Genomic DNA, 26,172 nt, shown 5'->3' on the forward strand with positions numbered 1-26,172 from the left:
ATAAGCAGCGGCTTCTAAGCAACGCCCTCAAGAAATTACTACAACTTTTACTTAAAAATATATTATTTGGGGATTTGTGGCAACAGTAAAAAACTCTAAGCGAAAACTTTTGAGTCATTGGATTTATTTGCAAACACAAGTGAACTTCAAAATCATTAAACAGCTATAACAAATTACCAACATGAGGGATGTCAATGCATATTTAACAGCTCAACAAACTAAGAGCACTCCAGAAAGAGCTGAAGAATGGGCACTGATGGAAGAATATTACAACAAAAAGTAGACAGATATATTTTTTAATTGTTAAAGAAATTACTTTTGTTTTAATGCCATCTTGTTATCTTAATAGTTTTTTGTTTAAAAAAATGTACCATCGTGATTCGAAATAATTTTAAATCACCTGTTGTTTCTTTTTCTTTAAAGGTTGGTTTAAATTTACAGCAGTGGATTACCTGTTTTAATAATGCTGAATCTATGCTTTTTATAGGAGTAATTCAGTTTTAAATTAAGGATATGCATTTTCTTTGTAATAATGGAGAACTATGATTTTTGTCAAGAGTAATATTAAATTTATGACTTGTAATGGGATTGAATTATTTATTAATAACGGAGCTGGAGTTATATTAAAGAATAAATGGTGATATTTCCTTGTTAGTAACTTCATGCCAACTTGGAAGATTTCTGTTCTGGTATCTATCCCAGTAAGAATGAAAACCGCTAATAGAAATTGGAAATTACTCTAATAATAATAAATAAAATTGCACAATGGGCAGCCTTGATAAGTTATTAATAGCCATGATGTATAAACATGCTTTCATCCTATTATGCAGTGGCGCAGTTTTAATGTACGTTCGAGGGAGTTATCTGTTATCTCATTCTAATATATATATTCTAAACGTTTAAATTACAAATGAAAAAAACTTTTTTACATCTTACTTACAGTATACCACACAATAGTTCATGAATCAAGTAATCTTTAATTTGGGAATGGGTTTTGTCCCCCAAACCCTTCCTAAAACTACGCCACCGGTATCATGTAAATAGTTATCAATATTTATATTTTTAATATATGTATTTTTCATTATAGCCAGCATGCATATATTTTCCAAGTAAGAAAAGATAATATTATATGATGTTTTAAGTTGGCATGATCAGATACTAATAAGGCAATGCCTCCCACCAATTGAATTCACCCAAACATCAAAAGAAAAGTTCTGACTGTTGTGCTTGGAGTATTTAATAATACAATTTTTAGCGGCTTGTTGAATATTTTAGTTATTGCGTTTGTCCTATTCTGTGATATATATATATAAAATTTAGTTTGTTGTACGCCACTGATAAGTTTTTATGTTGTATGCCACTGATCAGTTTTTGCCAAAATGTGAACATTATTTCAAAGCAGAGTCTGATACAGAAAATTTCCCAAATTATGACAATGTTGCATTAAAATTACAAGTTGTGACAAAGTCTTTATGATCAGTCTATTAATGAGAAAACTGAAGACTCTGCTACTACCGTCATAAAAAAAACCATGAAAGATATATTCATAGGAAAAATGGTTCTAATTCATTTTTTTTAAGAACATCTATTTTATATTGTTTTAAAAACATAGAAATTAAAAGTGTAAAAAACCGTGCTAACCAAAAAGTAGCTATGAAATTCCATCCTGGTATGCCTATTTAATTTCAAGAACAAATTAATGTCAGATATTTCTGTACCGGAATCTATTGTGCCAATTATAATCGCCTAGGTGCCAAATGGATATTAAATTTTTAATTAAAAAAGAAAACATGTAGAGGTTTGCTTGGTGGTGACTACGAATGTTTGTCCTTTTCTGTGATAATTTTTTTTTTAGTTTCTCGTGGGCTGCTGTCTGGAAGTTGCCAAGACTTGGCCATTATTTTGCCGCAAAGCACGATACAAAAATCTTCCCAATTAGTGTCCTATATGAAAAAATTAATATATATATAAATATACACTTAATATATATTTAGTGTATCTTAATTTATAATTCTTATCAAATATCAATTTTTATTTCCAAAGCACTTTGTTTCTTGTATATAGAACTTTTAAATTATACTGCTATTTTTCTTTCCTAGGTTATGGCATCAAATAACATTGAAACTCTTAGATCTTGTAAAATATCCAGAATTACTAGAAGGGACTGCTTTAGTGGAGGTATGCTAGATTTAAATGATTAATGCAACTGTAAATATTTTGAAGTATTTGCCATTAAACTAGTTTAATTTATTTTAACTTTGATATTTTAGTATGAAATTCAACATTAAGTCACTATTTTAAGTGAAAGTGCAATAATACATTAACATCTGCACTGATTTTTCTTTTAAATATTTTAAGTAATAAGATATAATAATGACTGTTAAAGTATAAATATTTCATTTTAGAAAATATATTAATACTATTAAATCGAAATTAATTAATGAGCTTTTAATTATTTGAATTTTATTTTCTCGAAGTGATCACTTGATTACATATAACACAAAGTTTTGACATAAATATTGAATTTCAACGGTGTGATATAAGTATGTGTCTCTAAAAAATGTTTAATATTGAGTGGTTTGATAAAGTAATAAATGAAAAGCTGATTATTATGTGTAAATGAAAGCCAGTGGCTTGGGAAATAAAACAAGAAAAAGGATTAACAATGTAGTGTGATGACTAAATTTTTCAAAATGAGATTGGCGTTCTTTGGATTATTTCTCCTAAAGTGAACAGAAAAGAGGTGGTTAAATGTGATTTGGCATAGAGGTAATTGGAGAGAAATCAGATGCCCTGGTAAAAATTAGAGTGTAAGAAAACTCTTTGCTGAAATTTGAATGAGTTTTATATATGTGCAATTAATATTATTTTTTAAGCAAATTGAATTGAAAGCATATTTTTCATTTTACAGTTATATGAAAATTTCATTGCTGATTTTGAAAATAAGTAAGTAAATTGTTTTATATTTATATATTTTAAATGCTAAAATAAGTGTTTTTATCTATCATTCAATTTGGTTTTGTTTCATTTATGTATTGTTTTAGTTCCTCTGTGAATTCTGCTTTTACTTTTGAGATTAGTGATTTAAGGGATATGATCACTTAAATCATCTTGATAAGTGACTCTTAATTGATTTGTTTTAAAACAAATCTTTCGTTTAAAAGTTTATTATAGTTAATTTGGGGATACTGATCAATAAATTTTTATTGTATCAGTTTGTAAACAGGTTCAGTGATTTTTTAAATTTGATAAATTAAACTTCAATTAATTTTTTTTAAATGTTTCTAAAGATATTCAAAGAAATTTAGTTTATAGTTAAATTTTATAAACATAATTATTATTGAAACATTTCAACAAATCATGATATTGTATTCCAAACTATATTGCTTTATTAATTTTTTTATAGCTATATACAATGTACGATTCAAATTTATTAAAAATGTTATAGAAATGGTATATTTTAAATAAATAATATTGAAAATGTATCATTAAAGATATCATATTATAAGAAAAGGTAATTTGTATATATCTTTTAAATAGTTTTTTTCATGCCAAATTTTGATGAGTTTGTTTTAACGTAGTAATTATACTTTAAAATTTAGAAATATATTTGTAATTTTAAAATAAAATGTGGTTCTTTATAATGTAACAGGGCAGGGCTGCCACAAGGAGACTTAAAGGCGACTTTTTGCTACTTTTTTTGACAATAGGCGACTTTAGCGACTTTTTTAACTAAAAAGAGGCTAATAAGCGACTTTTTTTGACAACTGATACTTTTTTGGAGACTTTTTCTTCTTGCGGTTGCTTTTTTTTTCCAAAATGGATAATTTCTTTTCCCCCCCAATATTTCTAGCGATCTCGCCAATTGCAACAGGTGTTTTCATGATCCCTCCATGCTTCACATTTTCTCTCTCCGTTCCGCGAATCCCCCTCCCCTCTTTCTTTACTGCATTCATTCAATATACAACATCATCCATCAACTCATCCTGCTTTAGACAGAAAGACGGAAAATACCACACCCCTATTCGAAGTAATTTGTGAGTGACCTGACCCTTGTAACTGGAGATTGCTTAGAAGTTTTACAGCTTTTACTAGATGCATATCGAATTTCGCACGTGCCAGTGTGCCATCTTTTCCTAGATTCTTTATCATTGTCAGGCTAGCTAACGTATGGTCATCTGGAAAATATTTTTGCAGAGGAAGCTAATTCATTTTATTTGGTAAGTACATTTTAATTTATTATTATTTTTATGTTTAATTAATTATTTTCAATGATGCCGTTCAAATTATTCAAAAATTGGTTCGGTTAAAAAGGGAATACGATCGATGTGTTTAGGGGGTGTGTGTATTCTAATTGAAACATTTTGCAGTAAACATAATCTACTTTAAAAATTATGTTTTAAAATAATTTTTCATTAATTATTATCAGTGTTACTTATTAATTAAATTTTATGTTTTAACGATTTATCGATATTTTTTTAAATAATTTCCATTATATTAAACTGAAATGTAATATGCAGCTAAATCCTAATCAAACTACTTTTATGTGTTTCATTTGTTTCATAAATCAACAAAAGTTTAATTTATTTGACATATCTAAATTTGAGTTTTAACAATTTCCTACAGTTTAAAATTTTTGCTGCGGCATCTTTAAAGCGCTTTTTCTAAAAGAAATCGTACAATTTTTAAATGACTTAATTAACTTTTTATTTTTCGCTTAAACAAATTTAAATTATTTTTGAAGAAATATCCCCGAATTTAAGATAAAATTTTTAGCGTTTGCATCTAGGTGAAAACGATCTTGCGAGTAAAATATTTCATTGGTGCTCCATCCACAGTCCTTGGAGAAAGGCGGTTTAGTTTTTGTTTTAATAATTTCCATGATATATATATATATATTTTTTTTGCAACCTAATGTAATCATGATTAGGACTGGGCAATAAATTGATGTATCGCGAAATATCGATTTAGCACATAAATCGGCAGGCCGTTATAATGACTTTAGTTTTAGGCGATGCATCAGAAATTTGATTTAAGCAACAGATAGTGACTTTCGTTTTCGGCGATGCATCAGAAATCTGATTTAAGGCGGCGGTATAAGACAACGTTCGCAGTTTAACGAGGATTCTTGCCTACGCTAACACTGTCACCGCGCTGACGAAGACAATTTTGATTTCGTCTAACTGCGGAGATGTTGATAGCGTCAAGCTACAAAGGCGATGTTAGTTTCGTTATGTTGATGTTGAATGACAAATTGAATTTTATGCTCCATTTTTGTCTTTGGGATTGTACGTTTCTTGAAGATTATTTTCAGCGGGACTTAGTTATTTTGCGATCGTTGTGCATTTTTGCTATTTAGCTATCGTTTCGTTGTGCATTATTTCGTTAACTTCATTTATTTATTTTTTTGGTCTGTCGGGATTCAACGATTTCTTTCAATTACAAAACCTGCTGCGATCCTTGCGCAATCGCTGTTGTCTTAAATTTTCGTTCTGAACTCAATCTACTTATGAAAGGAAAATATGAATAAAAAATTTTTTTAATTATGTTTTTTCATTTTTAAACGATGTAATTCAATCGGGGTATTTTGTATTATAAAAAATTTGTTTTTTTTTTCTAATTTATTTAATGCGCGTAAGTATATTAATGTGATTAATAAACCAATAAATCTTTAGTCGTTTCTAATTATAAAAAAATTAAAACAAGGTCTACATTTATTTCATTTGCTTTTTTTTTTAAAAAAAATTTAAAAATTTTGCTTTATTTTTTTTTAAATAAAATTTAAACAAATTTTGCTTTATTTTTTTAAAAAAATAAAATTTGGTTTCTAGTTAAAATAAATATATTTTTTTTGGATTAAATGGAAAGTTACGAAACGTTTTGACTCTGTTTAATAATTTAACAATGGTACTTAGAGTATTTTTATTTTTCTTAAAAATTCTTTCAATACTTGTTTGTTTCATAATTTGTTAGATAGTCAGTGTCATTTTTAAACAAATAGATCTCTAGACGATTTTATTTTCAAAAAAAGAAAATAATAATAAATGAATAAAAAAACTTAAATTTATTTTTACATTTATTAAGTATAGAATTTGACCATTAGTTAATATAACTTTATAATTTTAAATTATAGAAGGTGTAACAATGTTTCAAAAGCACAATTTTTTTCTTCAAATGAATTAAAAAATGTTTTACTAAAGGGAACATTTCTTTGGTATGTTTTTTACTTTCGGTTTTCTTCCTTTTAATTTTTAATGCATGTATGAAGAATATTTTGTTACAGTTTTATTATTATTTTTAAACCAATAAATCTTAAATCATTTGTAATTTAAAAAAAAATATATATAAAGCTTGGGTTTGTTTTTACTTTAAGACATCTTTATTATTTCAATTTTAAAAATTAAGCAATGCTATTGATGTTATAGAATCATTTTTCTAGAATTAACATTTTCCATTGTAATAGATTGATTCCTTTTATTTATTTTTGATGCATTTACAGATTTATGATAGATAATTTTTGAACATATGTTAAATCGCGATGTCTTACAGACGATGTATTACGATCTAAAATTTCTTACCTCGTTCAGTCCTGATCATGATATTAAATTTTATTATGTTTTTTAGCAGTATTTACATTTTGCTATAGAAAAATACAGTCATTCTTCACCAAACGAAATACGCTTTCTTTGTATATAATGGAAGGAGAAGGTGCACGGAGGGGGGGGTCTAACAGCGAGTACGGGAGAAACATCTCCCGTACTCGCTGTTATTGTCTCAATGAATTTGTTTTCAGAATAGTTACTTTAAATTCTTCATTGATGGACCTCATTTTTGTAAAAAGGAAAAATATATATATATATATATATATATCGGCTTAATTTTTTTTTACTAATTTTAAAGAATGAATACTGTAAAAAAAAGAAAGATAGGAAAACTTCAAATAGATTATCAGAATCAATTCCTGTATTTCCAATATAAACTCTGTATCAATCTCGATTAAAGTGAATGTGCATCATTTTCAGCTGAAGGTCCCAGAAGAACAATTAAAATATAAATAAAAATAAAATTGTGACATGAACAAATGTAATGCCTTTGAGAAACATCGTTTATAATTCATAACTCAACAACTGTTCCGCGTTTTAAAAGAAGTGTTTTACTGCGTGTGATTATTTATTAGTTTCCTCTTCATAATTCTATCATTTTTTTTCCTTCTGTGCCAACCTTCAAACCATGTTTTCTAGCTGTAATTAAGAAAAAAATAATATAGCGCAGTAAAGTTCTTTATTTTATTGTTAGTATAGGTTATTCTAAGTATTGTATTATTAGTATAGGTATGTAATTCCAAGAATCTTACAAACTTTATTTTTTGTTCATTCTAGCAATGCCAAAAAAATACAAAGTGCTTTCAGCATGGTTCCAAAAAACAGATGATTTAGGATATGTAATATCTGCTTGGTGTAAGAAATTAAACGATAGAGAAGCATTTTGCAACGTTTGTGAGAAAAAAATCGGTTGTGAGGGAAAAGGATTTGCAGCAATTACACAGCATGTGAAGAGAGAGGTCCACAAAGTTAATGCTTCAACGAAACTTGATCCTACTCAATGTAAATTTAAAGTGAACTCTGAAAAAATAAGCGAAAGTATTTTGAGCAATGAACAGCCTAATCTTGAACTAGTTTCTGATCGGGAAGCAATAACAAAAGCAAAGCTCATATGGGCTATGAAGTCTATTCAGTGCAATATGGCTGCAGGTACATCTGATGATTTGAAAGACATATTCAGTGCAATGTTTCCTGGTTCGATTGCTGAGACTTTCCAATTGGGAAGAACAAAGCTGAGTTATTTGATAACAGAAGCGCTAGGTCCATATTTTAAAAAACAACTTAGCATTGATATCGACAAATCTTTCTTCACCCTGTTGTTTGATGAAACTACGAATAATGCAGGAAAGAAGGAACTTCAGTTTCAAATTATGTATTGGTCTGAACAATGTAAAGAAGTTGTGTGCCGACATTTGCAAACAGTTTTTATAGGCCATGCTGCAGCTGATGACATTGTGAGGGAATTGGAGAATGTCCTCAACAATGCAAATTTGCCGCTTAATAGATTATTGATGTTGGGTTCTGATGGACCTCGTGTAAATAAAAAAGTTTGGCGACTATTAAATGACAAACTAATCGATGAAAGAAAGCATGGATTGGTTGACATTGGTACTTGTAGCATACATCTAATACATAATGCCTTTTTAAAAGGATTAGAGGAATATGGAGATTGTGCCAGTGAGTTATTGACCGACATATATAATTTCTTCAAAAAATTCCCATCTAGATGGGAGGACTATGAAAAAATTCAAGTAAAAAAAGATGTTTCACGCTTAAAATTTCTAAAGCATGTTTCGAACCGTTGGTTGACTCTTGGACCAGCAACTGAGAGATTTCTTGAACAGTGGTTGGCAGTAGTTGAATATTTTTCTGTATATCTACCCGAGAAGGAGAAGAGAATCACTCAAACTGAAAAATACAAAAGAATAATGAAAGCAATAAGAATTGCGGACATAAAAGCTGAGTTAAATTTAATCGTAGAAAGTTCAAAATTATATGGTTCTTTTTTGGAAAATTTTCAGAAGTCTGAACCGTTAATACATGTATTGGATACTGAAATTAAAATTTTGTTAAAGAAGATTTCCGGTCGTATTTGTAAACCTAATGTAGAAATAAATGGAACTATTGCTATTGAGAATTTAAGAAAGGAAACTTCCTTGGATTGTGATGAATTGACAAGAAAAGAAATCAATAAGTTGCGTGAAAATGACAAATTAGATGTATATCGAAAGATTCAAAGGCATTATATGTGTTCTTATAACTATATATGGAATAATATTTCTAAAAGAGACAGTTTGCTGACAGATTTACGTTGTTTGTCTATTGGGCGCATAGCTCTTGAAAAAAGTGTCTCTGCTATAGGCAAAATCGCAAGAAGCTTTGCATTTATTGATGTAAAGGAAGTTGATGTGAAAGATGAGTGGAGGATCTTACAAACAGAAAGTGACTTTAGTTCTCTCAGTTGTAATATAAGAATTGATCATTTTTGGCAGAATATCATATATAAAAAAACAGATTTGGGGCACTTAAAATATCCATCTTTAAGTAAACTTATTAAAGTTTGTTTATCGCTATCTCATGGAAACAGTGAGGTAGAGAGAGGATTTTCAGTGTCCCGTAGAATTTTATCTGAAGATAAATCTTCAATGTCAGAGCGAGTTCTGAATGACCGATTACTTATCAGAGATTCCATTAAACTTCATTCTAAGGTTTCAGAAATTCCAATAACTAAAGAACTTTTAAACTTCGCTTATGGTGCTCGTAAATCGTATCAACTTTATCTTGATGATCAGAAAAAGAAGAAAGAAGAAGAGCTGAGAGTAGAAAGAGAAAATGAAGAAAATCTTAAAGAAAAGAAAAAGCAGGAAGAAAATTTGTTAAATTTAAAAGGGTCAGTCAAAAAATTGGAAGAGAAAGCAAAGATAGTCAACCGAGAACGAAAGGAAATTGGAAAATCAGCTGATGAACTTTTTAAAGAGGCAAATAAGAGGTTGAAACTGGCAATTGATGATAAAAATATTGAGAGCATTTGGATAGCACCGGGTATGATAGAAGGTAGTCTCAAATTGAAAGAAAAAGAGAGAGAGTGTGAGCAAGAAGAAAATAGGCTAAATAGGGTTGTCAACAAGAGAAAATCTAATTTAATAGAATCTTTCTTCAATAAAAAGCCAAAAGCATAAATTGTATATTATTTTTTAAAAATTGTATTTGTATTTAATAAATAGTGTAGATAATTTGTTTATTTGATTTTTGTTTATTCATATCTATCTTTTTCAGGCTTGTTACTTATTCATGCCTACCTATTGTATTATTACCTAATGTAAATTTTTATTATACTACTTCTTTGCGACTTTTTTTTTGCTTACAGGCTACTTTTTTTGCTACTTTTTTAAAAATTTTATGCTACTTAAGCAACTTTTTTGGGGTATTTTTCCTGTGGCAGTTTAAAATTAGGAAGGATTTTATTGCCATCATGTTTTTTTTAAATAAATTTCGTGTTCGGTTACCACTTTTTACTGACAAAAGCACGTATGTATAAAATAACTGCTTTATTTTTTTTTATGTATTTGCATTCTGAAAAATCCCAAAAAATTATAAAATTTTAAAAATATCATTTTAAAAGTACTGTAATTTATTACACACCAAGTGCTAATGTAATTTTCTTAATTGCAATTAACACAATTTATTTGTAGTAATTTTAAAATGATGAAAATCAATAAAAAATATAAATAATTCCAAATTAAAATGCTTCATAAATTCAAATTGAATAATTAGATTTTTTAAAATAATTTGATTTAAACCAAGTTAGTTTAAATCAACGAACCCTGTAGGACATGATTGGAACTTGTATAATTATTAGACAAAGTTCTGGTGTAGGAGTTAGAATGTTCTAGCTAGCTAAGAGTGGTTGAAATTCGATTTCCAGATAATGACAATACAAATAAAAAGTGTGTTGATAAAAATGTTGTAATAATCTTGAATCTTATGATAAAATACCTTCTGTGTGGGCAACCTAATTAAAAAATTATATACTTCATTGGAAGTACAGTAGGGAACCGATTATCCGGAACGATCGGGACCATCGGTATTCCTGATAACTGATTTTTCCGGTTTTCTGAATCGCTACAAAAAGCCGTTTTTTTTATTGTTAAACCCAACTAAAAAAAAAAAAAATTGGAAATAATCTTAAAAAGAAGAAAAAACGATTAAGTAATACACTAATAATTATTTCCAAAATGATGGTAAGGTAAATATCTTTAAAAAAAGACAGAAAAATCCTAAAATCTTATGAGAAAAATTTTTTTTTTTTTGAAAATGGCGGGAAAACTTATCGAATTTTGTTCCGGTTTTTGGTTTTCCGGTTTTCTGATTTCCGGATAACGGGTTCTGTACTGTACTAGAAAAAATGTTGAAAAATAGAATTTTTTTTTTTAAAATTTTAACATTCAAATTAAACACTGGTTTTACATTACGTGTTGATAAAACATAGCAATAAATTACATGTTGATAACAGGTTGATAAAATATGCCAATATTAATAATAATTATTACTTGTTGATAAAATATACCAAGAAAAAGGTAACATATTTTCACATTCAGAAACGGATAAATGTTTGTGAAATATTTATTTTGACTGTGTAAGAAACTCTACATATTACAATGCTAAGCCAATTGATTTAATTTAAACATTACACTGTTCCATTAAATTGTACATGCTATGATGTCATAAGATAATTTAAATTTTTTTTTCCTTTTCTTACAGAATAAATCCATTGTCTCTTGTTGAGATTTTGAAGTTTGTGATAAAGCAGATAGATGGTAAGATTCAGGATATACTCTACTCCACAAATAGTTCAGTGTTTCTGCTAGACTTTGAAAACTATGGGTCCTTAAGTCATATGACATTTAAATTTTTGAGTTTTTTTTTATTACTAAAAGCATGTATTTTTTAAAATAATATAAATCTCACATTTATATTTTTCAGTGACGTTAGTTTGAATTTAAATCACTTGGATTGATTTAAATTTATCCCCATATCTTCTGTTTCTGTCATTAGTATTTATTTCTTCATGAGATTTTTTCTTCTTCTAAAAGCAAAAATTTTTAATTTTCTATATTTTTCTTTTTGAAGTTTATTTTTGCCTACTTAAATCTGCCGTCTGTATTTTTTTCTGTGTTTATGTCCCAGAGGACACATTGTAACTTTTTTTTGCATCCCATCAATGATTTCTGGCATATTTGATGCACTATAATTCATTAGCAGAAACCCTGTCAGTGTTAATATTTATGGTGGTATTAAAATTATTTTATAATTTTTTATTTTGTAGATTATGATAAGAAGATTGAATTCATGACAAAGACCAAGGAAAAGGTAATGTAGCTAAATAGTTAGCTAAAATTTAATAGCTGGCTCAAATTTTCTTTCCTTCTAAACTATAGAAATGGGTATTAATCTGTATGTTTTTTTTAAAGGTTAAAGGTAATAATGAAGCTGTCATCTTGTGCAATATTATTTTGGGTTTGCTAAAATTAGAAAAGGGAGATTTAGATGGAGTTAAAGTGAGTTATAATAAAACATATTTGTAATGACAACTGTTAAGTTTTAAATAAATTATAAATAAAACAAATGTTATATTTCAGAAAATAATTGAAGAGACACAAGTAATGATTGATGAGATGGATGGAATAACATCAGTGCATGGCAGATTTTATCAGCTGAGTAGTAATTATCATCAAATTAATGGCCAGCATGCTCAATACTACAGGGATGCTCTTCGGTATTTGGGTTGTACTGATCTGGATGATATTGATGGTAACAACAAACTTCATATAAAATCATACAAATTTATATTAGTTGTTCATAGAGGTATCAACTAATATGATTCATCTGTAATTGTTACGATTTCATAGTCAGTATTACTGTCTTACAGTTGAGTAATAAAAATTATGGTTTTTGAGATTTTTCTTAATAATCTGTTTAAAATAAGTTTTTATCGTATCGTTTTATAGTATAAGTTTTTATAGTTATAAAATATTGTTTACAACTAATCCATGAATTTTTTTTATGAATTCCTTAAACTATTCTAAAATAATTAAAAAAAATTTTATTTGATAAAAACTAGAAACAAGAAATAAAAATTAAGAAATCTAGTCTTTTCCTTTATCAACAAGCTATTTTGAAACATTATCTTTTTTCTCATGGAATGCCAAAGGAACATGAACTAAATTCTGAAATGCTCTGAGCAAATATTTTTAGTTGTTCAAAAAAAAAGAAAGAAAAAAAGGATGCTACGGAAGCCATCAGGGCTAAGAGATGTATATTAGCTAGTATATAACCAAAAACTCGAACATTGATACCGAGTTATAATTATGAATTTTTTATGTTACAACAAAGTATAAAATTCCTGTGTTTATAATTTTTTGTTGAGTACTTTTACTTTTTTGTATTTAATAGCAAATTCATGCATAATTTTATTAATATTATATACCCATATAGAACTAATTTGTATGTACACATTAAAATCGCCGTAATTAAAATTTTGTAAACGGTAACTGTATATACATCTGTATTATTGTATACTTTTATTATTGTATACTTTTATTATTGATAACTAGTTTGGAAAGTTGCCACCTTTAATGTGAGTTTAAATGTTGCCTAAATTGGTTTCATGAAGTAAAGAAAAAATGTTTTTTATTCCTTTTAGAAAAGTGCAATTATCTATATTAAATCCCTGAAAAAATCGTTTTATTTATTTACCTAATTTCATGATTCAGAATTCACTTTTTACAATATATGATGAATACAAGATTGATCTAACTGCAATTCAAGAGATTAGATGGACTGGAAATGGAGTGATTAATAAGAGAAACCACACGGTCTTTTTTAGCTGTCACCCTGATCATCACAAGGAAGGAACAGGGTTCATTGTTAATAAACGTATTAAGCATCTGGTTATGAACTTCATTGCTGTTTCTCCTAGACTCTGTGCGATTAGGATCAGAGGACAGTTTTTCCACTATAGTATAATTTGTGCTCATGCACCCACTGAAGACAAGTCAGATGATGAAAAAGAAACCTTTTATGAGGAACTAGACAAGATTTTTAATGACTGTCCACGGCATGATAGAAAACTAATTATTGGAGATCTTAATGCTAAGGTGGGAAAGGAATCTGAATTTCATTCAGTTATAGGTCGACACAGTCTGCATGATATTACGAATGATAATGGCTTAAAGTTAATTGATTTTGCCGCCTCCCATAATTTGATCATTGGGAGTACTTGCTTTCCCCATAAAAAGATTCACAAAGCTACTTGGAGAGCACCAGATGGATCATTTGCTAATCAGATAGATCATGTACTTATTGAAGCTAGACATTATTCTAATTTATTAGATGTTCGGACTTACAGAGGTGCCAATGTTGATTCAGATCATTTTTTGGTAATTGCAAAGTGCGAGAAAGAATATCCGTGGTTAAAAATAAAAAAGGTACAGTTCTGAAGGAGTTCAACTGTGATAAACTTAAAGTAAATGATATAAAAACGAAATATATCAATGATGTTGAAGCTGCTCTCACTAACATGCACTGGGAGAATGATTCTGTTGAGTCAAAATGGCTACAGTTGAAGGAAAAAATTTGTAATGCTGCTGACAACATTATTGGTAAGAAGGAAAAGAATTCAAATAAAGATTGGTTTGATGATGAGTGTGCTGCAGCATCCAATACTAAAAACATTGCTTATAAGAAAATGATTCAAAAGAATACAAGATTTAATGCTGATGAATATAGACGATTAAGGAGAGAGGAAAAGCGAATCCATAAGAGCAAGAAAAAAGCTTTTGAAGAGGAAAACCTAAGAGGTATTGAGTCCCTGAAGACAATAAATGAAAGCCGAGCTTTCTACAGACGAATTAATAGAAGTCAAATGGACTTTAAACAAACATCTAACCTCTGCAAAAGTAAAGATGGTTTGATTCTGACAGACAAACAGGCTGTACTCAGCAGATGGAGTGAACATTTCCAAGAAATGTTCAGTAAACATGATCAATCCTATTGCTCTGGGAGCGTTTTTGAAAATCAGAATAATGAAGATATACCTCCACCTGAACTGGGCGAGATTGATATTGCTATTAAAAAGTTAAAAAACAACAAAGCAACTGGGCACGACAGGATAGCAGCTGAGCTGTTAAAATGTCATGGTCCAGTATTTTTAAAACTAATTTATAATCTTATTACTGATATTTGGAATGCTGAAATTTTACCTTCTGACTGGAACACTGCCATTATGTGCCCAATATATAAAAAAGGTGATACCATGGTTTGTTCTAACTACAGAGGTATAAGTTTGCTTTCTACTACCTACAAAATCTTGTCAAACATTTTATTTGAGAGACTTATACAATATATAGACCCTCAAATTGGAAACTACCAATGTGGTTTTCGCAAGGGAAAATCTACTAAAGATCAAATATTTGCACTTAGACAAATTTTAGAGAAGACCAGGGAATTTGGTATTACCACACATCATCTCTTTATTGATTTCAAAGAAGCCTTTGACAGTATTAATAGAAATCGCTTGTATGAAGCCCTGGTTGAATTTCAAGTACCACCAAAACTAATTAGACTTGTAGAAGCAAGCATGTCAAACACCGTATGCAGAGTCAAACTTTTGGGATCTTTATCTGAAGAAATTAAAGTAAACAATGGAGTCAGACAGGGAGACTCCTTATCCTGTCTTCTTTTTAATGTTGCTCTAGAAAAAGTTATAAGAGATGCTGAAATCAATATCAGAGGCAACATATTTTCAAAATCTATTCAAATATTGGCGTATGCGGATGATTTAGACATCATTGCACGAACTGTTCCTGCATTAAAAGAAGCTTTCCTTTCTTTGGAGCTTGCTGCTAGGGATATGGGACTAATCATCAATACCGATAAGACCAAATACATGCCTGTACTTGCTAAATTAAATTCTAGTGAATCCTATCTGGAGATTGGTTCCCACAGGTTTCAGACTGTTCAGAATTTTACTTATCTTGGTTCAATTGTTACTGCCGACAATAACATAGACAATGAGATTCGGAGTCGTCTAATTTGTTCAAATAAGGCTTTTTATGGTTTAAAACGTTTTTTCAAATCATCTCTTTTATCAAAAAATACAAAACTTTTACTCTATAAAACATTAATTAGGCCAATACTTACCTATGGCTCTGAGACCTGGAACCTAACTCTAGCTGGTGAAAATAAAATTGCCATTTTTGAGAGAAAAGTTTTGAGGGCCATCCTTGGTGGGATAAAAATAAATAATTCCTGGAGAAGACGATATAATACTGAACTGTATAAAATCTACAGAGAGCCAGATATTGTGAAATTCATTAAAATAAATCGAATGAACTGGGCAGCTCACATTTTCAGAAGGAATGATGACTCAAATTTAAAGAAAATCCTATTACACAAACCCCTAACGAACAGGAAAAGAGGTAGACCCAGGCTGAGATGGCTAGATTTAGTTGAGACTGATTTCCTTACTCTAAAGGAGAAAAACTGGCGAACAAGTGTCAAAAGTAGAGAGAAGTGGATTCGAATTCAAAGGAAGGCACTGGCCCACCCTGGGCTGTCTAGCCAAATATGATGATGATGATGAAGATTTTAATAAGGTAGTTATTTTATTGAATAACGGCCAAAAAATCCACCTGGATGTAAAATGGAATCAGTCATTTTTTTCTTTACATTTTTAGTCCCACGGCTTAGAGATAGCAAAATAGCTAAAAATCTGTAAACTTCTGTAATCTGGATTTATCAAACCCTTAATAGTCCGGGTTTCTGAGATTATGCTGTATTGCTTTTTATTACTTAATTACCCTTTTAGGTTGGTATGGAATAAATACATAAAAATCAAAGTTGGTACTGTAAAAAGGAAAGAAAATTTACAAATTTTAAGTTAAAACTTATGCTATTAATTTTTAATATTTTTTTATTGAATATCTTAAATCATTTTATACTAAATTGACTGATTATAATTAAACTGATAATACTTTTCTATAGTTTTTTAAAGGTCTCAAGTGAATTCTATGTATAATAAATAGGATTAATGATTGAAAATTAAAGAAAAAAAGTTTTAATTCTTTATTTAATTGACTAACCACTAGTTTAGGTTATCAAAACTTATCATTAATTTAGTGAAGGATTGCTTCCTTTATCTGTAAAGGACTTTTTTTTCACTAAAAATCAAAGTTTTTGTACTGTTAGAAATTTAATTTTTCTTATTGTAAATAATTTGTAAATAAATGATAAATATTAAGGAAGGATTTCTATATATTAAAATATTTCTTTTTATCAAAAAAAAGAAACAGCTATTTTAAAATATATTATGATTAACAGGTATTTTAATTTTTTTTACTTAAACACACATTCTTAATTTCTTTAAGATATTGATTTTTCAAAAAATATTAGTTTAATTTCCTTTTTTTTTTTAAATTTCTTACTACAAAATATAGACTGTATTTTGTATTTATTAACATTTTTCATAATTTTTGCATATAATTTGATAATTTGCTGAGTGAACGTTCAAACTCATATTATTGTATGCTACAGTTAAAATATTTGTGTTTTCTGTGTTTTGACTTAAAAAATGTAATCTGTAATACAATAAAATCAGTATTTGTTCAGATATGGACTTTTATGTTAGAATTTAAACAGAATGCATTTTATGCAATTGCAACTAATTTTTAAATATTTATGAAGACAGACATAAGCTGAAATCAAAATTCCAATGGGCATAAAAGAATGTTAATTGCAGAGCTTATTTGTCATACAATTTGTAATCCTGAAATGTGTCATTTCTTTGCAAGTGAGGTTTGTAATAGGAGAGTTTAACACCGTTCTTTTATAACCTACCTCCTTCTCAGTAGTTTTAAAAATAAATAAATTAAAATTATATATATATAAATTTTAAAAGACTAAAGTAGTTTGACTTATTTCATTTGTTTATGTATTGCTAACCTGTTTTTAAAATTATGTTTTATGGTGCAATTTTGTTTTAAATAGGTACAAATTTGTACAGTGTTTATGACAACAAAATATTGAATTTAGCCATTTTGTTTCTAATCAATCTTTAATGTGTTATTACAATTTATATGCTCATTACTAACAGCCATGGATATTCTGTTTTTATTCTGTGTTTACTGGTTAATTATAACACTTTCCTTCAACAGTTGAAGAGAAGAAATCTCGTGCTTTTACCTTGTCTCTTGCTGCACTTTTGGGAGAAGGTGTCTATAACTTTGGAGAATTGGTAAGTATAAAAAATATTAATGTTGTATAAATTTAGTGATTATTTTTTCTTGAAAAATATTATTTATACGTTTATGTATAGTTATGTTTTTTTTATTTTTTATGGAAAGTTGGCATGATTTAAATCACTCGATTTAAATTAATTGATTTTTGTTAAAAAATTCACAATTTAAAATGCTTGATTTTTTAAAAAAAATAAATCTTTATTTAAATCAACTAATTTTTTAAAGCATTAATTTAAGTCTAATTTTTTAAAACAATATAATTGATGAGTATATTCTTAAGGGAGTGAATTTAAGTTTGATTCCTTTGATAATGAAGGTTTTATCTAGAGACAATGAAAAAAAATGGATGTTTATGAATTATTATTTGATGTTCAAAAAATAATAAATAATAAACTAACTGTGGATAAAAGTGGCATGAAACTTTTAAATTATAATTTTCAATTTCATTATTTGTATGTCAGATAATTTGCTTTTAATAAACATGCTTCAATTTTACCTATTTAGTTTTGAATTTTTTTTAAATTACAGGAACTTTTTAACCGTTTTAAAAGTGTACTTAATGTTTATAAGTAATTGAATTTAATTACAATTCATGAGAATGTTGAACTTTAATAAAAACCGAAATCCCAACAGTAACAAAAGGACAGCTTAATCAAATAATCTTATTCTGGTATATGACAGATATGACTGGTGTATGTCACAGTGGAAATTTTTATTAATTTTTGGGTCTCATACAACTAACCTCTTAAATGCATGAAAGCTCTAAACTTTTTTGACTTGAAAGTGCTTTAAGAACTTTTTGTTTTTTGTTACTCGACCGCACACTATCTATAGATTAATGTGTTATCAGAAAACAATCAGACAGAATATGTATTTAAGATTATTGTTTTAGGGGAGATTGGAAAAAATACATGAACAGAGGCAATTTTTTTTTATTTTCCATTACTAGTTATCCCTCAAATGTTTCAAAACTTTATAGTTTCCGTTATGGTTTTTCTAATATAAATATACTACTTAGCAATAATGACTGTTGTACAGTGCGCAAAATAAAAAATAGATCACCCTAGTAACTTTTGATCTGATGAGTGGATTTTCACATTCTAGGACTCAATCTTAAAAGCTTGAGGGGATGACCTCAAATATGTTATTAATTAGTGCAGTCAATATTTTTAAGTTACAAAATCAGACACAGAAACTTACTTTCTCTGAATAAATATACTTTTTTTGTAGACAGATTTGGATTAATGGCCCCCATAATATAGGGGGTAGCTGTAATCTGGAATATATGGTTCACATAGTTTAGTTAAGAGAGTGGTTGAAAAATTGGACCCCTTAATTTTAAGTTTTTTGTGTGTGTATTTTGCTGTATCTCGAGAAATTTTTAAGCGAATAGAAATTTTTTTGCACACAACTATAAAACTCGTTTATCAAAATATAACTTTTAGTATATATTAATTATTTTATTTAATAGTAGTTGAGGAAATTTTGAATTGTAAGGTATGTACATCATTTTACATGTTGTAATTTTATTCAAAATTATATTGGTTGTAATTTATACAAATATTAATACAAAATTTGAGCAAAATCGGTTGAATTGCTCTTGAGAAATTGAATTGTAAAAATATGGCTTCTTTAAAATTTGATTTCTAAGGAACTATTCTATCGATTCTGTTAATATTTTGTATTTTGCCTAATAAAATTACATTCGTTAAAATGATGTAAAAAATTTTATAACTTACTATTCAAAATTATTTCGACTATTATTAAATAAAATTGAAAAAAACAGTAAATAATTACTAAAAATTATATTTATCATGGAATTATCTTTGCATAAATAAATTTTATAGTTGTGTGCAAACATTTTTCAACTTACTTAAAAAGTTCTTGAGATATGACGAAATACACAGAAAATAAAATTAACATTAAGGGGTCTAAACTTTGGACACCTCTCTTGACCCAACTATGGGGACCATATTTTCCAGATTGCAGCTACCGCCTATATTTTGAAGGTCAGAAATCCAAATCCATAAAAAAAGGTAGATTTATTCAGAGAATTAAGTTTTTGTGTCTGAATTTGTAACTTAAAATATCGTCTGCACTAATAAATTAGCCTATTTGAGATCACCCCTTTCAATCATAAAGATTGAGTCTTAGAATGTGAAAATCTTAATTATTAGTTAAAAAGTTATTCAGCGTGATCTGTTTCTTAATTTGTGCACTGTACATACTTCTGAGAAGTTGTGATAAAATTTAATAATATTTATTTTGAACATTAATTTTTTTTTATTTGAAAGCTTGCTCATCCAATTTTGAACTCCTTGAAAGAAACCAGTAAAGAATGGGTGATAGAACTTCTTTACACTTTCAACAGCGGTGATTTAGCAAAATATGAGGAACTGAGCAAATCATGGAAACAGCAGGTATGAATTTCTACTTTATCTTAGCATAAATTCATTATGCTTTTGTCATGTCATTATAGGCATTACATATTTTCTAGCTTTTGAATTTCCTTTATTTTATAAAACTCATATTTATATTTAATGATTTCTAATTCTCTTTTTAAATTAATAAATTAGTTAATTTTTATTCGATTTCATAAAGAGTAAAAGCTATTATTTTCAAAAAATTTTCTTTGCTCTGCAATTTTCTTACAGATTTTGTTCAACTAAATAAATTATTTTGATTTTTCTTTTTGCTCAAGAACAAAAACATTTAAAATTTAAAAAAGGATAAATGGTTTTGAATGTAATTTTTATCTTACGAGGAGAAAAAACGATAATTCGACATTCAAACTTTCTGGACAAAAACTGATAAAATTCTTAATGAAATAAAGTTTTTAAAGTAATCGTTTAAAATTTTGCATAGTTGTAAATTATAATTCATTTTCTCATCTGACTTTTATATTAATCTCATTAAACCAATATGTATTATTCTTAATAAATAAATAGTTTAATTCTTGGTTTTATGGTAAAGCTATTTCATATTGATAAAGTATCAATAATCGTCAATTTAATCTATTAATAGTTTTTAATGACCAAATTTATTAATTGCTTATATGTATGTTTATTATTAATGCAAATTTTAATTTTTGTGACATTAATTTATTTGTATGTATTGTATTATTAAAGTTTTAGCCAGATTAATATTTACAAATGGTCTTGATGAGAATATTTTCAGGAATAATTGAAGAGGATTGAGGACCAAAAGATTGTGACCAAAAATTTTACATTTCTTATTATAATTTAATAAAATTATAATGCATTTTTATATTGTATTCTTCTTTCTGAATAATTTAAATAATTGTTAAATTATTTTTTTAGGCTGATTTAGCTGCAAATGAGCTTCCTTTGCGCCAGAAAATTTCTCTACTTTGTTTAATGGAGGTATTTATATATAAATTCAAATATTAAATTACAGTTTTTTAATATTTTACTCTTTAATATGCATGAATTAATTCTTAAGGGTAAATTTTATTTAATATTTTTTTTCAGATGACTTTCAAAAGGCCAAGCAACAAAAGAGTTCTTACTTTTAGTGAAATTGCTAGTGAAACTAGATTGCCAGAAAATGAGGTGAGTCAATTCTGTGAATAATTTCATGTAAATTTTGTTAATCTGCAATTATTCTTTTAAATTCTTTTCTAAGTTTCTTTTCTTTTTAAACAGACCTTAATTTTAGTTGCAAAAGTGCTACAAAGGCATGAAAAATGCTACTGTTTCTTTAAAAATATGGGATTGATGTTATAGTATGAAACTCCATGTTACAAACGCTTATTTTTTAAAATTTATTTGTTTTAAAAACAGTTTAAAACTTTAAAACATTTATGCTTTTCACCCAGGGGTGACTGTATTCAATGTTTTTCATATCATCCTTCTGGATCTAAAAACTAGTAGCAAAACATGATATTTTTACTTAAAGATCATTGTTTCACAGACTTCCACGTGTCAGAAACTTATCTGACGAAATTTTCACACATTTCCACAATCTAAAATTTAAATTTTGAAATTTTTGCTAAATCTTGTTTATGAAACATTTACATACATGATTCTTCCTTTTATTGGTGGAAATCCGCTAATTTGATTAATTTTATTTTGTCATTTTGAATTGATGGAACTGTGCTGGAATCTGCTAATATAACGATTCATATTCATGCTATTTTAGTATCAAACATCGATTTTTGTGTTAACCAGATTTTAGGATTTCACGTTGGAAATTGTTTTTATGTAATCTAAAAATCATGCATCACAATTTGTCTTAAGTTGACTTAAATATCCAATATCACAATTAGTATTTTCGCGTTTTTTAAATCTAATTTTGTGATTCATATTCACATGATTTTAAAATCCAATTTTATGATTCTTGTAAGATTTTTTTCTTAAATTAAATTTAAAGGTCTGATATTCTTAGTTAACTTAATTATAAATCTTAGTTTCAAAAATTATGTTAAACATCAAACATGTGGTATATAAATTTATATCTTGATATCGAGTTTATGCACATAAAATTTTCAGGGTTTTTCTCTTTGTTTTACAATTTCTTCTGTATTACTTTTTGTATCTGAGCTTTACCAGAAATTGTCATTTTCGTATTTTTAAGAGATTGTAAATCAGTTTTGTTTAGCACTAGTTTTTTCCATTTAAAATTAATGATACTAATATTTCAAAATTTTTGTGTTTTATAACAATGAATAACTTTTTCAAATTTTGTTGCTGTCAATATTGTTGTAAAATTAAAATTTGGTGCTCACTCAACAATAGCGTTGCAACTTGTCTCATTCCCAGACTTAGATAAAGTGAGAAACATCATGCAAATGCAAAATCTCAAAAAAAAAAAACTTTCTGCTGGCATTTTTTTAAACTCTTTTAAATAGCTAAAAGCATTCCTAATTTTGACAAAATTTGTTCGAAAATCATTAACTTTTTTTAAAAGCTTTTGTGATATTTTATAAAATTTTATATTGATTGTTATGCATACCAACCAACAAACAGTGTTTCTTTAAATTTAGCTGTTTTTTTTTTAAGATATGAAATTAATTATTGACTTACCTTGTTTTATTTCATACTTAATTTTTTTTTTTTACATATCTAAAATCTTTATTGCTGAGAAACATTTCAATACAGACATTTAATAAATATTTTTATTAGAAACACTTTTTAATTTAAAATATTATGTTATATATAAGAATTTGTTTTAAATTTCCCAAAGCTACAAAAATGACCAGTATTTCAAGAAAAATAAATGGAATTTCATTTGAGATGTGTGACTTTTTATATAATTTTAAGTGTAATTTTTTTGAATTGTGGCAAAATTTTTTCTTCTTAATCTTTGGTAAAATCTTGCCAATTCTTATTGAGTTTTAGATAACTTGGTATTTATGAATTATATGTTAGATTTTATTTATATTTCTTAATTATCTTTCTACTTATTTTCCATTTAAAATATATGGGAATTTTACTATATTGCTTATGCTATTTTAAAATATTTGTAGTTTTGTATGTTTTATAAATAATAATTTTATAAATTTTAAATTCTAAAAATTTATTCGAACCAAACACCAGAATTATTTGCTCCATTAAAAAAAAAAAAAAAATTTAAATACTTTTTTTTACGTTAATAGGAAAAGGATACTAGTTCTCAAAATACACAAATTTAACTTATATCTCCTGCAATGATGCATTTAAGTATTTACTGCATCGTTTAGTAATGAAGTAATGTTTTATGCAAGAATAAGAAAATCTAGTATTTTAAGCAAAATTTTTTGTTGGTTTATTGAATTAAAAAATTAAGTACGGGTGAGGATTTATACTTTCTTTTGCAAAGGAAAAAAAAAAAAATAATAAACAGGATGGCCTTTTACACCAGAAATGAGTTGAGAAAATCTGAAATGGTCAGAAATTTGCAATCATTTCTGGTAATTTTAGTGATGATGCACTTTAGGAGTTTGCTCTAATACTGTTATTAATATTATTTTGTATGAGTAATAATTAATCACTCATAAACTTACCCAGAAATACTATACTTCTTATTTCATGTCATTGAACCCTTTGCGTAAGGGGCATGGTGTAAAGCCGGTCAATTTTTTATATCAAGCAAATGGTTAATATATAATTCAGTATATTTCATCAATGTTTTCTTATTTTGATTTTTAACTAAACTATTTTATTTATATAAGCTAAACCTTATAAAATGTTTGAAAATTGATTATCTATCATGATCTTTTAATGTTTCTTTTTTTATGTTTAAAAATATTACTTAAGAAAATTGTTGTTTATTATCAAATTGAGTTTTTAGTTGAATTATGAACAATTTAAATTTTAAAATTTTTTCGTAAAAAGTAAAGAACATTTATTTTATGTATATCTTGCAATGTAGAAGATATATTTATTTCAGAAATAAAAAACGTTTCTACTACCAAAAGGAAATAATTCCTGTTAAAAGAATCACAAACTGCATGAATTTGGAAAGCTAGTTAATGTAGTATTTATTTATTTATTTGTTTTTTGTTGAAAAATATTTAAATTTTTTAAAAATGTCATTGCATTATTTATGTTAAAATGACTGACCTCAAAATGAATGAGAAATATCTGTTTTTGTTCATTAAAACAAAGATAAAAATAGGTTTTTGATAATGACCATAATAATTATAATAAAAAAAAACTGACTAATGTACAATTTTGAACAACCTGTCCAACCTGCACATAATTTTATGATTAAGATAGGGTGTACTTTGTGCTATGTAGATCACAGCAAGAAGAAAAAAGGAGAAAGTATATGAAGCACATATGAAAGTACTGAAATGGACATACTTTAGTTTCAGTTCTATAAACAAGAATCTTTCTCATTTGTCTTAACACCAATTGATAGTGGACAAACATGTGCAAAGTGGTTTAACCTATAAGGACTGAGGAACAAGTTTGAACAAGATGATGAAAGGGAGATTAGAGACATATTCTAATATTTTTGATTCCCTTTTTTATTAGTCTAATCTCATTGCCCAAACTTTCCAATTCAAAGTATAAAAATTATAATGTTTTACCTTATTATTTGAAAATGAATCCCTATATTTCTAAGGTTTTGAATAAATTTGATCTCGAAATCATTTTTTCCCTGTAAATATACTAAATTTCACCAACCTTAATTGCCCTAATGCTGATGTTAATAGCTGGAGTATATTTCAAATTTCATGTTAGTGTTTTGTGTATATTGGACAAACTAAACTTATCCTTAAATTTCAATTTATTCCATCCGACATTAACCATTCTTCCATAGTCATGCATTGTTGGAATTCTAATCACAGGTTTGAATTTTTTTCTGCTAAAATCATTTAACACTGCTCTTCATCCACTGAACTTGATTTCATGGAATAATTCCATACTTGAAAAAATTTAATATTTTAGTTTATGCTCTTTCTAGTATCATATCTTTTCCTAATGTTTGGAAATCTGTTCTAATTCCCCCCAAAAGATAATAAAAGAAGGTTGTTTCTTATCTACCTTTTATTATCTTGTTCATATCCCTATCGGTTAAACCACTTTGCGCATGTTAGTCTTTTGGTGTTTAGACGCAGAGGAAAATTCTTGTTTTTAGAACCGAAACTATAGGTATGTCCATTTCTGTACTTTCATTTTTGCTTTGTTAAAGTTTTTTTTTGCTTCAGTCATTATTTATTTTAAATTTTTGAGAAAAAATCGGTACAAATTCATAAATGTATCAAGTGTTATTCCTCCCAATCTAATAAAGTATTTATTGGCATACCTTTGTTTGAAATTTTCAATAAAATAATTTTCTCTCATCAAAAATTAATACCATGTAACGTGTCAATAAATGAGGGCATTATGAATTTAATTAGATAATTTGAATAATAGGTGGAGCTGCTTGTCATGAAAGCTTTGTCGTTGGGATTAGTGAAAGGCTCCATTGATCAAGTTGACAAAACTGTAAATATGTCATGGGTACAACCTAGAGTCCTATCTGTTGAACAGGTTTGTTTTTATTTCCTTTCATTCAGTAACACAGATATTTTAATTTAATTGTTAATTTAAGTGTTTAATTTAAATGTTATATAATCAATGCTAAAATAATTTTTTTAAAGATTGGAAACATGAAGCAGAGGTTGGCCCATTGGTGTCAAGAAGTGCAAAGTATGGAGAAATTACTTGAAACTAAAGCATACGATATATTAACATAAGAAACTGACTGTTATTTCATATTTAACTTATCATTCATCTACCTTTACACACTTTCTGATAAATAAAATAATGCTGTAACTTTTT

The 26,172-nt window shown here is 27.4% G+C and overlaps 2 protein-coding genes across 2 annotated transcripts; both read left to right on the forward strand.

The window, feature by feature from the left end:
* Positions 1 to 26,172, forward strand: Rpn9 (regulatory particle non-ATPase 9). Its single transcript, XM_043046375.3, has 13 exons — positions 1 to 279; positions 2,100 to 2,178; positions 2,912 to 2,946; positions 11,364 to 11,419; positions 11,929 to 11,972; positions 12,074 to 12,160; positions 12,242 to 12,413; positions 17,816 to 17,895; positions 20,194 to 20,319; positions 21,220 to 21,282; positions 21,391 to 21,471; positions 25,765 to 25,881; positions 25,992 to 26,172. The coding sequence occupies exons 1-13, from the start codon at positions 182 to 184 to the stop codon at positions 26,085 to 26,087; spliced, it is 1,134 nt and encodes a 377-aa protein (XP_042902309.1). The 5' UTR covers positions 1 to 181; the 3' UTR covers positions 26,088 to 26,172.
* Positions 4,082 to 9,843, forward strand: LOC107454250 (uncharacterized). The gene is made up of 2 exons (XM_016071374.5): positions 4,082 to 4,220; positions 7,380 to 9,843. Exon 2 carries the CDS (start codon positions 7,382 to 7,384, stop codon positions 9,779 to 9,781), a length of 2,400 nt encoding a protein of 799 aa, XP_015926860.4. The 5' UTR covers positions 4,082 to 4,220; positions 7,380 to 7,381; the 3' UTR covers positions 9,782 to 9,843.

Source organism: Parasteatoda tepidariorum, chromosome 3 (assembly GCF_982258835.1).
Source record: "Parasteatoda tepidariorum strain Cologne lab strain chromosome 3, Ptep-v5.0, whole genome shotgun sequence".
NCBI classification, from domain to species: Eukaryota; Metazoa; Arthropoda; class Arachnida; order Araneae; family Theridiidae; genus Parasteatoda; species Parasteatoda tepidariorum.